General features: G+C 45.1%; 1 protein-coding gene across 2 annotated transcripts in view; it reads left to right on the forward strand.

Annotated features, from left to right (window-relative positions):
* The window catches only part of Dym (dymeclin), a 295,335-nt gene that overhangs the window by 65,833 nt on the left and 213,894 nt on the right, over positions 1 to 15,608 (forward strand). For both annotated transcript variants that reach the window (XM_028871947.2, XM_028871945.2), the window contains exons 7-8: positions 2,194 to 2,319; positions 3,635 to 3,777. In XM_028871947.2, coding sequence (XP_028727780.1) covers positions 2,194 to 2,319; positions 3,635 to 3,777 — 269 coding nt within the window. The remainder of the gene's footprint in view (positions 1 to 2,193; positions 2,320 to 3,634; positions 3,778 to 15,608) is intronic.

Consider the following 15,608-nt stretch of genomic DNA (forward strand, 5'->3'; position numbering starts at 1 on the left):
TAAATGCAAACCTCGTTGGAATCGGAAGTGGAGCCCTCTGATGGAGAGCAGTCTCAGCAGGAAAGGGCAGATGTGAGGCCCTGAGCTGGGCACGTGCTTAGGTATCCAAGTGGGCCTATCAAGCTGGCTTTGGTGAAGGGGCAAGAACAGAGGCGATGCTGCAGGAAGGAAGTTAGGGTGCTCTGTTACAAGTCGTGGGGTGCTGGAGGGTCAGTTAGGGACTCTCTTCTAAATACGGTGAGTAGCCACTGGTAGTCTTTGTTTAAGTACTTTTCCTCTGGGAGTGGTGGCAGTTTTTTAATTCCATCATAGTGAGGTGGGGAGAGGAGGGCGGAGGCAGAATTATGAGCTGGAGGCTCTCTTGGGTTCCATAGAGAATTCAACAGCTATAGATTTTGCTGTGTTCAATAATTCTTTTCTCTTTTGCTCTGTACCAGCACATGATAGGTCTTTGTTTTTTTTTTTTTTTTGTTTGTTTGTTTTTGTTTTGTTTTTTTGGTTTTGTTTTGTTTTGTTTTAAAAGAGTGTGTTGCCATATAGCCCTGGCTGGCCTGGAACTTTCTATGAAGACCAAGCTGGCATCACATTTGGAGTGGTACTCTTGTCTCCCCCTTATGAGAGCTGAGCTACCTAAGGGTTTTTCTGACCTACCCAGATGGGGTAGTGGGCAGGCAAGCTAAGATACTCGTCTCCAGCAGCCTTGGTTCCTGTCGCTCTGTGTGACAGCAGCAGGTGGCAATTTCAGGCCCATGGAAGCAGTGGCAGGTGGCGCCCTCTAGTGTCACAGCCCCATGCCAGTCTTGTGTAGAGGGACCCTTAGCCTTCCAAATGTCCTGGGCTGGCAGTGGTATCAGAACCTTGGTTCCTGGCAGACACCAGTATTAAAGCTTCCCTGAAATCTGAGGACCTTTGCTCTGATACTTGTCAGCTTTCTGAAATTCCTTTGGCAAGTAGGGACTTCAGGTTCTATTCACGTCTCTGCTGTCCCCCCCCCCCACACACACACACACTTCCCTTTGTGCCCTGGCTGCATTGGAATTGTTGAGTGCACCTTTAATTGACGATTTGACTTCTGTTGGGACACCATTCAGTGGAGAACTGGGGCCCATTAAGGGTGGTTCAGGAACTGGGTGAGACCTATGCAGGGACAGCTCAGCTGCAGGCACCCCACCCCCCATACACACACACATCAGGGATGTCAGTGGGTGTCTGCAGGTAGATCAGGCCTGGGGTCACCCTGTGTCTTCAGCCTTAGAGCAGCTGCTGCAAGGTATCTAGAGCTTCTTCAGACAGGTTTGATCAACTTAAATAATGATTACTGTGAGTAGACTCCTATCTGGTCACCTGTGCCTTCACAAGTGAGTTGTTCATCCAGCTTGTTTTTTATCCAATTCTAGGAATGAGAAATAGCCTGGCATAGTGGCACACACCTTTAATCCCAGCACCTGGGAGGCAGAGGCAGGTGGATCTCTGAGTTCAAGGCCAGCCTGGTCTACAGAGTGAATTTCAGGACAGCCAGGGATACACATAAAAACCTTGTCTCAAAAAGGGCGGGGGGGATTAAGAAATACACACAAGATAATTTATAGCAGTAATTCAGGAAATGTCATTGTTGAGAGTATAGATGTGGGCTACCGTGCTTTTTTATACTATTTATTTATTTGCTCCCCCCCACGGCCCCCCGGGTGTGTGTATGTGCCTCATGTCTGTATGTGTGTTAGGGATAAGCATAGAGGGTAAAGCAGAACCCTGTTCTTCTTACCATACACCAAGACTAGTAGGACATGGAAACTGGAAAGGAGGAAAATAATGGGATACCAGGTCTATATATAAGAACTAATGACTGCGAATGAATGGGCTTAATATGTTGCCTTGACTTTATTAATTAATTAATTAACTTTAGTTTTTTAGTTTATTTGAGACAGGGTTTCTTTTTGTAGCCTTGGCTGTCCTAGAACTGGCTATGTAGACCAGGCTGGTCTGAAACTCATAGAGATCCACCTGCCTCTGTCTCCTGAGTGCTGGGATTCAAGGCATGCCTAGCTTGACTTAATTTTTATGCTAAGTGGTTTTTTTCCAATAACCTGAAAAATTTGAAGCTGTAGACTTGACTTTTTAAATGTGCAGTTGATGTGGAAAGAGCAGTGTTTTAGTCTTCCAGACTGATGATGATTCTGTTTCCCCCGTCTTCAGAGACATCACGTACGAGATATCAGTGGAGGCCATCTCGGCAATGGTCGTCTTCCTTTCCTGCCAGCTCTTCCACAAGGAGGTTTTGCGACAGAGCATCAGTCACAAGTATTTGATGCAAGGTCCATGGTATGTTCTGTTTTACAAACCACTGTGATACCTGCTCCGTTATTTCTAGCATTGTCTTCTCACCTGACGTTTCTTTTGGTTGTGCTGCTGTTGTGATCCCACACAACACAAGGCCAGATTCTGGCTCTTGTCCACTCTGTCCTGCCTGTCTGTCCACTTGGTCCTGCCTGCCTGTCTTGTCCCCCGGATTCAATAGTGCCTCTAATTGTTGCCTTGTCGACTAGCGTGATATCTTCTCTCTTTTTCTTATCCTTTCTCTGTGAACAGTTATCAAGTCCTCTTTGCTTATTCAAATTGTTCCTGAATCATCATCTTCTTTTTACTAGTTCCTTTAAATCTACAATTGTCCCTTAGTATCAGCAGGGAGCCGACTAAGGATACCAAACCCCGCAAGACCCTAAAGCATACAGTGCATAACCTGGGTACATCCTCCTGTGTACTCTAGATGCTGTCTAGATGATGTATAGTTCCTAATGCAATGCGAATGCTTTGTAAATAACTGATATACTGCATTGTTTGGAGAATAATAAGGAGTAGAGTTCAGTATAGATAAGATTTTTATTTTCTTGGGTATTTTCAATTTGTGACTGGCTGAAATAGTGGACACAGACTCTGAGGATGTGGTGCTTCCGAATTGGAAGGACCGACTTCTGTGATCTGTGTCCTGTCACCTTTTGTTTAGACTATTCCAGCAGCCTCTCCACTGTGCTCATGTAGTGAGTATCTACTTGTTATATGCTAAACACGTGCTGGGCTTCGGGGCTGTGCCCCTTAGCGGACACTCAGGGGAATATGGATAAAAATACTTGGAGTAAACACAGCATCCTGCCTTCTGTTGACATCATTTTCAGAAAGCTTTAAATCAAGCAAGTCCTTGAAATAAGTTAGTTTTGGTGAAGTCATGCAGGAGTTCTGGGGACATGGCGGTGGGTAGAGTGTTTGCCGAGTGGGATGAGTGGAGGATGTGGCCGGCAGACAAGAGTGTGGTCTTCACTGTGCTCCTCCCCCTGCCGTGGTTGCCATGGTTACACCTGGAGCATCATCTCAGGCTCCTTCAAGCGCCCGCTGTACTGTTTTATCCACTGCAGTTCTGTGTAAACTACAAACAAGGTAACAGGTGCTTGCATTGGGATGATTTGATTCGTGCCTTCTGGCGTGGTAAGAGGCAACGCGAAGGTCGAGGCTTGAGTCGCGTGCTCAGTGATGCTGCCGTATTCCTTGGGGAGTATTAATGACGTGTACTCCCGTGATGTTACGCAGGATTGGGTGACTCTCGTGCACAGGAGTCTGACTGTTTTCTCTCCTTTCTGTATAGTCTTCCCTACACCAGCAAACTCGTGAAAACCTTACTTTACAACTTCATCAGACAAGAAAAGCCACCTCCACCCGGAACCCATGTTTTCCCTCCGCAGTCGGATGGGGGAGGACTGCTGTACGGACTGGCGTCAGGAGTAGCAAGTAAGTCCTTCCAGGCTCCCCACTCCTTACCCACATACATTTGATCTAATTAGGCTAAGAAATCTTGTTCGCTTGGCTGACACATTATCCACTCTGTTGGATCTGTGCAGCTGGCTAAATGTAAATACTGAAAGAAATTAAAATTTTTTAAAATAAAATATTCATCCTTCCATTCTCTGTGGTGGATCATGTTAAATGTATACAAATAATGAATGGATTATTTAGCTATAGAACATAATTTTTCAAGAAGGAAGTTTACACGTGAATATGCATATGGTACAAGTTCTGGATATGAAGAGAGTCAAGGTGGGCTGTTGGAAGCTCTTTACTCCTTGTGTTCTAGGAGCGTCTTTCTGCTGAGAGTCTCTGTTGGTTAGGATTTCATTGTGTAATCTCAGTGCTTCGTTCAGTGACAAATGGGAAGGTTGAGAAGAGTTTGTAAGGAACTCTACAGTGACATGGTGTTGAGTTGCAGGTGTCCTAGCTGAGGAACAGCCCTTCCCCCCCCCCCCCCCCCAGGCATCATTTCTGCTGGAGACGCGGCCAGCACACAGTGCCTTTGAACCTCCCTTTCTAGAGTGGTGGCCCTGCCTGTGTGCGCTAACATGGCTGAGAACTTGGCCTTCATTTTAAAGGAGAAGTAGCTTGACACCTGGGCATTCTCCCGCCGGCATGTGAGCTCTTACTAGGCTTACTAAGTTAGTAGTATGTGGTGCAGAATTACAAAGTGCTGGGTCCCAACGGAGTTCCCAACGGAATATGGCTGTGGTACATTGTCCATGAACAACCAGCAGCATGGGACGGGAGAGGCCAGCACAGTGCAACAGTCTACCCTACCATAAGGCTTGCAAGCTTCACACTAAAGCGGCAGCTTTGGTCTGTGATTTCAGCAGCTGATCAGTAAGACGTACTTCCTAGATTGGCCTGCCTTTGCTTTCTCCGGGGGTCGTAAATTTAAATCCGTCTGGCATCACTCACACCCTTGGCCGTGGTGCTAAGGAGCTAGCCTAGAATGTCACATTGCATTGCTTCTTCGTTTCCTGCCCCTGGCCCCCAGCACCCGACTGTTCAGGTGATGAGTGGCATGCAGCTCCCTCGTGACCTGGAGACAGCGTAGGAATGGCTTTCCAGTCTCCAGGAGGACCAAGCTGTCTGTTAGTGTTTTCTTTCTTTCCGTTATCATCTAAGTGCCGTGAGTACTTGAAAACTGGGTGTTGCCCAATATTCTAATGTAATTAGTGATTTTTTCCCCCTCCAGGAAGCAAGTTCATTAATTACTTTCTTTAAAACAGTGGTCATACCTGACAGTTGTTTTTTTTCCAAACAAATTTGTATACAGTTTAAAATTTTTCTTTCAGTTACATGTTATAGCAGGTGTCTTTGGTGTTATTAGTTTGCTGAGTGCCAGCAAACTTGAATTTTAAAATTTATATCTATTAACTAGCTGACAGAATACTACAAGAAAGTGCCTTAACTCTTGTTTTCTTGCCCATTGAATGAGAAGGTTGGGATGGCGATCTCTAAGATTATTTCTGAAGTAACTTTTAATAATTCCTATAGTCCTGTTTTCATTGTCTTAAAAATTTAGTATTTCATTTAAGACATTAAAATACTTTTTTTTTACTTTAAAATGTTTTTGTTGAATATCAATCCATTATGAGTATTATAAGTTAAATATTAAACCAAAGCACAATTACAGGTTAAATGATGTTTTAATTTAATCACAGAGATGTTTTAAATAGAAACACACCATGTAGGCTGGTTAAGTTCCTTGGTGCCCTCTTTTAGAAATAAGTAGGTGAGAGGAAAAAAAAAAGACCTTCCATTCCTCGTGAACGCTATAAAGACCAGCACGTTTGCATGCTGTGAGCATCCTCTTGAGATCAAATGGTAGGCCTAGGAGACTTAGAAAAACTACATATATTTGTGTGTCTTTTTGTGTGTGATGTAGAAGCCAGAGGAAGTGTTGGATGTCCTGGAGCTAGAGTTAACAGGTGTTGTGAGCCAGCGGGTGTGGGTGCTGGGAACCAAACTCTGCTAATCTAGAAGAGCAGCGAGTGCTGCTGACCACTGACCCCCCTCTCCAGCTCTAGTCCCTGTCGATTAAGATCTCATTACTTGATTTAACACTGATAAATAGAGCTTTTGCTCAGGGTTTGTGAAGAATAAAAGAGACAGTGTGTATAAAATCTCCTCTAAAACTATGTATTATCTGCCCTTATGCAAATAACTTTTGCTGTAAGTCCTGAAGCACCGTGGAGCTTAGTAATTAAAATAATTAGAATGACATAAAAATAGTAATGAAAGTAAGTTTAATTAGAAAAATAGCCAGTGATCAGAAAATCCTAGGGACATTTATAACAATGTAAAAACTCGGAACTTCTATCATTTTGGTTTGCTTCAACTTTAAATCATATAAAAAAAAAGTTTTAAAAAACTGAGTAAATTGAATATGCCTGCCACATTCTTTCTTTGTGTCCAACTGGCTTTTTATTTTATGTGGTGCAAAATTTGTCAATGACAAAAAGGAAAATTTGATTGTTAAATAGATATTTCCGCAAGAAATTTCAAATTTCTTCCTTCCTAAATGAACATACCTTGACAACAGTTGCCATGGTACCATTTCTTAGGAACCAACTCATCTGAGAGGTTTTATATTTGCTTCTTTTAAGAGACAGAGAGAGAGAGTGTGTGTATGTATGTATGTGTGAGTGTGTGTGTGTGTGTGTGTGTGTGTGTGTGTGTGTGTGTGTGTGTATGGAGGCTGGAGGAAACCCTTGGATGTCATCCTCAGGAACACCTTAGGCTAGACTGGCTGGCTAGTGCGTCCCGGGGATCCTTTGTGTCTGTGCTGGGATTCCAAGCGTGTGCCACCATGCCAGCCTTTTCTGTGGTTTGGGGATGGAGCTCAGGGCCCTGTGCTTGCAAGGAAAGTCCTTTGCTGACCAAACTCTCCTGCAAGTCCCTATGTGTGCTTTTGACTGTTTATCAAATTAGTCCGAGAATTTAATAGATGCTGACTTAATTTGAATTAGAAATACTTCAAAGATTCACTTAATCAAAGATATCAGGAGTATCGGTAGTCTTGGTAGTAATCAGTGATTGATGATTCTTACTATGCTGGCATGCTCAGGATGTGAATCATCCCTTCCTCCAGTGGATCTGCTGTATATGCTACACCCCATTCATCCTTCCTCCAGTGTATCTGCTATATATACTACACCCCATTCATCCTTCCTCCAGTGTATCTGCTATATATACTACACCCCATTCATCCTTCCTCCAGTGTATCTGCTGTATATGCTACACTCCATTCATCCTTCCTCCAGTGTATCTGTGCTGTATATGCTACACCCCATTTACCCTTCCTCCAGTGTATCTGCTGTATATGTTATACCCCCATTCATCCCTTCCTCCATTGTATCTGCTGTATATGCTACACCCCATTCATCCTTCCTCCAGTGTATCTGTGCTGTATATGCTACACCCCATTCATCCTTCCTCCAGTGTGTCTGCTGTATATGCTACACCCCATTCATCCTTCCTCCAGTGTATCTGTGCTGTATATGCTACACTCCATTCATCCTTCCTCCAGTGTATCTGTGCTGTATATGCTACACCCCATTCATCCTTCCTCCAGTGTATCTGCTGTATATGCTACACCCCATTCATCCTTCCTCCAGTGTATCTGTGCTGTATATGCTACACCCCATTCATCCTTCCTCTAGTGGATATGCTGTATATGCTACACCCCATTCATCTTTCCTCCAGTGTATCTGTGCTGTATATGCTACACCCCATTCATCCTTCCTCCAGTGTATCTGTGCTGTATATACTACACCCCATTCATCCTTCCTCCAGTGGATATGCTGTATATGCTACACCCCATTCATCCTTCCTCCAGTGTATCTGTGCTGTATAAGCTACACCCCATTTACCCTTCCTCCAGTGTATCTGCTGTATATGCTACACCCCATTCATCCCTTCCTCCAGTGTATCTGCTGTATATGCTACACTCCATTCATCCTTCCTCCAGTGTATCTGCTGTATATGCTACACCCTATTCATCCCTTCCTCCAGTGTATCTGCTTTACAGTTAGAAGTTGCTGACAAATGTTAAATTATAAAAGACGTTATCTTACCCATTTTGGGAGTGTCACTAGGGACAACATCTTTAGAAAACTGCCTGTTATTTATTAAATTGAGTATGTTTATGCCCTGTAGTCCAGCAGTCCAGCTATTAGGTATATTGCTTACAAGAGCGTGCTCATAGGTTTGTGGAGATGCAGATACATTTGTAGGGCCATGCGTGGTGATGCAAACCTGTATTCTTGGCACTGGGGAGATGGTGGCAGAAGGGTCAGGAGTTCATGACCTGGGCCATATAATGAGACCCTGTCTCAAAATAGAAAAACACAAACAACAAGAGACAAAGTTTACCACCAACAGAGAAGCCAACATCAAAGAAATGATTATCATTAACTTGTAATATTTGCTTTTTTTCTTCAATTAAAAAAGTATTACCATGTGTACAGGATGTGTGTGAACGTGCATGCCATGGCATGCATGTAAAGGTCAGAGGAAAAGTCTGTGGAGTTGATTTCCTGCTTTTACCCTCATGTGAGTTCCAGGAATTGAACTGAGGTCCTCGAGTGCCTTTACCTGCTGAGCCATCTCACTGGCTTGGAAATAGTGTTTTATTAAGGAGGAAACAACTTTCCCTGACTGTAGTTTACAGTGAGTGACGCAAGCATTGAATTATGACAACAAGGAACTCTGTCACTCTGTTGGGGAGTTTGAGGACCAGTGAAGAAAGGTGCAGTCAGTCCAAGTGTAGGTGACTTTTCTGTATGTCCCTGCAGCTGCTCCTAAATGACCACACAGAGACTTAATATTAATTATAAATGCTTGGCTGAAAGCTTAGGCTTGTTTTTAGCTAGCTCTTATAACTTAACCCATTTCTGTTCATCTCTGTGCTGCCCCGAGGCTCATTTACCTCACGTACAGACTTCACATCCTGCTCGCTCTGTGTCTGATGGCGTCTCCTCCGACTTCTCCTCCTCCTCCCCAGCATTCTCTTAGTCTAGTTCTTCTGCCTAGCCTTATCCTGCCTAGCCATGGGCCAATCACCTTTTTATTAACAATGAGAGTAATACATATTTACAGTGTACAAAGATTGCTTTGTAGTATTCCAAACTATTGACCTTCATTGATTTCGGCTCCTGACTCAGATTCCTGCTGCACACTGAGGTCCTTTTGTCTCTCTATGATTGGAAGCACATTCTGACCTCTGCTACTGGCGTTTAGAGGCACTCGTACTCCTAGTACCTCAGTCAGTTCTCAGGTAGTTACTATAGCTTGTCGTCAACGTGGGCGGTCTTCCCTGTACCAGTTGAGGGAAAGGACAGGTTATGAAAGCCACCTGGATGTCCTTCATCTCAAGTACAGGGGCATATTTTGGGGCTGCTACAGAATTTTCTCTTGAATGTGCTGTTTGTAACAGTGACTAGTTGCACACTCCCATGTAATCCCACATTTTAGCTGAGGACATGAGTGCCAGGCTTAGAAAGCGTAAGCCAGTCTCTCTCGCAACCAAGTGCAGCCTGATCTTTGGCCAAAGGGATGTGTGTAGAAGTGCCACAGGCCAAGTGGCAGGGGCATCTTTAAAGAGAGTTCCTGTGCTCGTCCCTCCCTGTTGACTTGAACGTAAAGGTGTTCTTGGTGCTTACTTTAGACATCATGGACCATGTGGACCCCAAGAGTGGCAGCCACATATGTGGGGTCTGCAGAGGCTCTCTAGTGGGACCTTTCTCAGGGTCAGCGACTCTGAGCTTGCTTTACCCAGCAGGGCTGCATAATGGGATGATTTGGCCACAGGCGTGGTTACCTGGTGTTTGGAAGGATCTGCGCTTGGCTGTACGTTGTGCTTTGATCTTGGAAGGGGGAGGTCTTTTGCCTCTCCCCTTGGCATTGTATAAAAAGCCCTTTGGAATAAATCTCAAAGCAACTGGGTATTGACCCAAGGCCCTCTCAAAGCTATCGTGTGTCTCTGTCTTTCTCTCCATCTCCGTTTATATTTCTATCTAATACTTCCTCATTCCCCTCTCCTCCCCCCAAGAACCCTTCGAGAGGTCGGAGCTGGACTCTGACGGGCTCCCACACATATACAGAGAAGCCAAAAGGAGAGCTACCTGACACTCGAGTGTTGTGAAGGAGCACACACCTGCACTGCAGCTTCTCAGAGCCTCCTTTGCACAGCTCTCCTCAGTCCCGACTTAGATAGTTAGGTAATAAAAGACAAGATGGCAGCGTGGGTGTGATGAATACCTCTCTAGGATGGCACGTGTGTGGAAGTCCTCATTAGAACTGTATTGCAGTGGAAGAGAGTGGGATGAGACGGGACCAAGACCACCTTCCCTAACACCAGCTGCTGTTCTCAGTTCCCTGGTACCTTGTCATATTCTTCACAGGATAAATGAAAGACACAAAAACAGTGGTTTACTCAGACTTTTTTCTTTTCTCTTTTTTTCTGTGGTGATATTGTGTTCCCCAAAATATTGTGTACCCTAATAAACTTATCTGGGGTCAGAGAACAGAACAACCACTAGACATAGAGGCCAGAAAATGGTGGCACACACGCCTTTAATCCTGTCACTTGGGAGGCAGAGATCCATCCGGATCTCTGTGAGTTTAAAGCCACACTGGAAACAGCCAGGCATGGTGGCTCACGCCTTTAATCCCAGGAAGTGATGGCAGGGAGCAGAAAGGTATTTAAGGTGTGTGGATGAGGAGCTAGAGCTTAGTTAAGCTTTTAGGCTTTTAGCAGCAGTTCAGCTGAGATCCATTTGGATGAGGACACAAAGGCTTCCAGTCTGAGGAAACAGGATCAGCTGAGGAATTGGCAAGGTGAGGTGGCTGTGGTTTGTTCTGCTTCTCTGATCTTTCAGCATTCACCCCAATAACTGGAGCCTGTCCTGGAACTCACTCTGTAGGCCAGACAGGCTTCAAACTCACAGATAACCTGCCTGCTTTTGCCTCCCAAGTGCTGGGACTACAAGGCATGCACCGCCCACCACCACCCCACCCCACCCCACCCCCGATTCAGACTTTTTTTCATTGTCCACAGACAATGAATTATGAGCATCATTGTAATCCACCCACTCTTGAGGAAACCATGAGAGCTGTTCACAGTGAACAGCTGAGCAGGAATCATGTGCAACCAGTGAACACCTCTAAATTCTTGCGTTCTGCTTTGGCAAATGTCTTACCTCTCACCCCCCTTTTCCCCAAAAGAGATAATTATATGCAAATTTAGTTACTCTATTAGTTTCCTTCCTCCCCTCCCCTCCCCTCCCCTTCCCTTCTTTCCTTCCCTTTCCTTCCCTTTCCTTCCCCTTCCTTCCTTCCTTCCTTCCTTCCTTCCTTCCTTCCTTCCTTCCTTCCTTCCTTCCTTCCTTCCTTCCTGTTTTTTTGTTTGTTTTAGTTTGGTTTCTGGAACTGTCTCACTATGCAGCTCTGGCTGGCCTGGAATTCACAGACATCCACTTGCCCCTGCATCATGCATGTTAGGATTAAAGGTATGTGCCACCTCGTCTCATGAAAGCCTTTGTAAACGATTAGTGCTGCAACAAAATGTACCATATTGGTTGAATGGCTTTGATTGTTCCTGACATGTCATGGACTCTCTAAGAACTCATACTTCTTATTTGAAGAAGCTGGATGTGTGTGATCTACTGGAGGTGTGTGTGTGTGAGTGTGTGTGTGTGTGTGTGTGTGTGTGTGTGTGTCTGTCTGTCTGTCTGTCTGTCTGTCTTCCAGCCTCACTGTATAGCCAGCCCTTGGCTGGCCTGGAACACACTCTGGGCTGAGAGGCCCCGACTTGGAGTGGTCCTCTCTGCCGCAGTCTTCTGAGCACTGCAGTCCCAGGCTTGAGCCACCACGCTTGGCTGCTTTTTCCTCTAATTTTAGAGTGATGTAATATATTTTTGGAAGCCCAAATCTTGTACTTAAGCCTGCTTGTTTTGTGACCTTAGAGGGGGTAATGTCACCAAATCTGCTTTCTGTTAACTTTTGTGGCCTGAAATTTTAATTCTTGTGTTTTCTCTTTGCTATTTTCTTTACTTCTGAAATCCCTGTCAGATGTAATAGAACATCGGATTCTATTCTTCATGTTTTTTTAAAAATAAAAATCAATAAATCTTAACAACAACAACAAACCCGTGAAGTATGTTGGGAAGTGTTGTTCTAGAGGCTAATTAGTGTAGACTAAGGGGAGAATGGTGTCAGAGTGTGATGGCTAATCCTGATTATCAGTTTGATTGGGAGACACCTGATTGGATGTGTTGACAGGGCATCTCCAGAGGGGATCACTCAGGTGGGGAAGACCTGTCCTGAACATGGACAGCACCATCTCCTGGGGGCCTGGACGGAATGAAGGGGAAAGAGGAAGGAAGCCGACAGGTGCAGGAATGCTCCTCCTGCTTCTGACACTGTGGCATGATCCTCCCTCCCTCCATGTCCTCTCAGCTTGAGGGACCGTGACTCAGCCCTGAGAAATCTTCCCTTTTGTCACAGAAAACTGACCAACACACAGGACATAGGCAGCAAAGATAGGGTGCTTTAGATTATCTAGAGACATTTGTGAAATACTTGCATTTTGTGGGCTGATAGTTACTGATAAAGAAATGATGCCCAAGATAAGAAAGGATATCCTGCCTCTTTTATAATAAGAGTGAGTGCAGAGACTGTGGATCATAAAGGAGGAAGTTCTCTTTAAATCCAGGTTAAGACAAGTGAGCGCCACTGAGCCCGGATTAGCTTGGAAGTTGAGAGAGAGCAATAGGAGAATCAGTGGCCTGGAGCAGGGACCCAGTGGAAATGCAGGATGCACTTAAAGTAGAGTAAGCAGATGTTTGTCAGCTTGTTCTTCAGCTTTGTGTAATTCCTGTGGGACATAGGATGTAGATGGAGTATTGCGTTTAGTCAGGGTGCAAGTTTTGCCAGGAAAACATTATGGACACAAAAGAGAGTGAAGACTTGGAAGGGAATGCATAAGGAGATCTGATGCTGAGCTGGAGAGTCCTAGATGGTTGAGGAGAGAAGTACACAGTGAGGCTGGTGATGGGTAGTGAAGAAATTAGCAGGGCTAAATCATTTGCCCCCAAATTATTTGAGTCAGGGACTAGAGAACCCCCCCCCCCGGGCTGCTGGTAGGTGGTCATCAGAGAGAGGAAGTCCTGGATTCAGAACTGTAGTGTAAGTACAGCTGTTAGTAAGCCGTGTGTGTAGGCGGCCTGTGGCCGTGGGGTTGCTGAAATAGATGGAGGACCAGGGCCACATTTGGGGTGAGCTGTTTGAGGGTGTGTTGAAGTCTTTGAAATGAGGATAGGTAGTGTGGAGGGAAAGACAGTGACGTACGTAGTGCTGACTGAGCAGGGGTGCTGGTCTGTCAGTGACTGAGCAGGGATGGGTAGGGTAGTCTGATGGGATTCACAAGCAGTCATGTCAAATCTGCCCGAGGGAGAGGGCAAACTTCACTACCTGAGAGGGCTTCTGAGAAAGAACTGTCTTTGGGGGCCTTTCAGGAGACACTCAAGTCTCAAAGAAATAGGGGTGGAAAGTACAAGGGTTTCTGGTGAAAGATGTGTGTTTCAGAAGGCATCAAAAGGCCGAGATGGGGAGATGTGTGGGGCATGTTCATACCATATGGCTCTGAGTGCCGGTGTGATGCAGCTTAGGCCTCTGTTGATCCAGGTAAATGGGAAGATAAGACAGAAGGGGATGGTCTTTCAGGGGAGAGTGAATAATAAGTGCAGTTCTAGTATATGACAGTTTGTCTTGGGGTTGTTGATCTCTTAGCCAGGGAAGTATGCAGGCCTCTGGGAACCTGTCTTGTCTTGTGGTCGGATATGTTGTCTAGTGGAAGAAGACCTGGCCTTACCAGGTATGAATCACTGTATTCTTGTAGGTTAGCCAGAAAACCCACAGCCACCTTCATTCATCATGTTTAAACTCGCTTAGCAGATTTATACATTAAAAAGCTAGAGATGCATCATTTGAGGACCATGACCAATTCTAAAGCAAATGGATAGTGTGCCAATAACAGCTCCCTCTCCTAATGCAGACATGCCCGGTGCCAGGGTTATGTCCACAGGTCTATATGTACATATCCATGCAGTCAGTTCCACAGCAGCCTGACTTTCTGCAGCCAGAAAACTTAGTTAGGGCCTCCTGCAAAATGATAATTTTCCTGGAGAGTTATGAAAACAAAATACAGCATGCTACAATTTGTTCAGTAATTTAGTATAGGTCAGCATGGATCACAGGTTAACATTAACGTTGCACACTTCTGTGCCGTTCGTTTACAGGAGAGTGGAACAGGACTTGAGTCTGTGGCCTGCTTGTCCTTCAGGTTGTTCAGGCACCGTAAACTGCCCTTCCTTTCTTCCCTTCTGTCATGCACAGCTGTAGCTGAAAGTCCAGGTACACCGGGTGGGGGTGGGGGCAGTTGCAGACCCCCCCCCTCCCCGCCCACACTAGGTCACAAGCAGCTCTCTGAGGAACGCTCTTAGGCAGAGATCGGAGCTTACTATGACTTGCTGTTTTGCTATAGTGGCATTACTTTCTGTATTTATCCTTCAAAATTCTAGGCACCGTGGGGTTTGAGAGATATAGCTCAGTGGTTAAGATCACTTGCTGCTCTTCCAAAGGACCCAGGTTTGATTCTCAGCATCCACAAGGTGGCTCACAGTCATCTGGAACTCCAGTTTCAGGGCACAGACATACATACATACAGAACACCCATATATGTATAGTACTTTTTAAAATTATAGGCATCTTGACTATAGTGTCGGCAATTTATTTTATCATGGAACAGTCTGAGCAAGACCTACATGTGGATAATTTAGTAAGTGCTTATTGAAGGAATGAAGCACAAAGGGGAAAAATGCCTGGTAAGATCTGTTGATTAGGTGAAATCAAGAAACACAGATGCAGAGCCACAGTGGGCAGATGGGGGGCCAACGAAAAGAAACAAGCAGAAATGCCACTTGCATCTTCTTGAGGAGTCGCCCTTTCCTGTCGGATGTGGGGAAGGAGTCTGCAAAGACACTCTGGGACTAGCTATGTGCTAAACCACAAACTGTTCTTCCCTGTCGCAGACAGATTGAGTTCAGGACTGCTGAAGGCCAGGAGCTGAAGATCTCCTCCGTGGTGAGCGTCACACTGTTGTAAATGCCCACTGGGGTGGGTCCTGTGCTGTGGAGCAGGAAGGGCCCCGAGGGAGGATCGTAGCTGAGGGCACCTACTGTAGAGTCTGAACATGAGTGCAGGTCTGCAGGGTGCTGTTGTGTGAGTAAGAGCACAACCTCTATGGAGTTGAATGCTTTACCTGCCAAGCTGGGAGAATGCTAATGTTTGGGGAGCGTCTTTGGTAATTTGTGGGGGTCATCATTAGCTGTCAGGCTGCTGTTCATCTTCACCTTAACTTTCCTTCTTTCTGCTCACTATCCCCAACCTGGTCCCTTGAGTGTGGTGGTCTTTGAGCTTTATCGATTATCTATGCCATCAACGTAATCTTTTAAAGCTAACCTCTGATTTAAGTGAATGGTTTATAAACTTTGTAGTGCTCTATTATGCTGATATATAAGACATGCATGATGACGTTTTTTCAAAGTATTTAAAATGGTGCTATTAACAATAAAACCATCTTTTGATACAAAATAGTAGCAAAAACAGTAAGTTTTTAAGTGCTCGCTGATTGTGGTGACTTCATAGTGTCGTTTGTGTCCAGAGAAGCCCTGCCATGCAGGACTGCTTCTTGTTAATAAAGG

Source organism: Peromyscus leucopus, chromosome 19, assembly GCF_004664715.2.
Source record: "Peromyscus leucopus breed LL Stock chromosome 19, UCI_PerLeu_2.1, whole genome shotgun sequence".
NCBI classification, from domain to species: Eukaryota; Metazoa; Chordata; class Mammalia; order Rodentia; family Cricetidae; genus Peromyscus; species Peromyscus leucopus.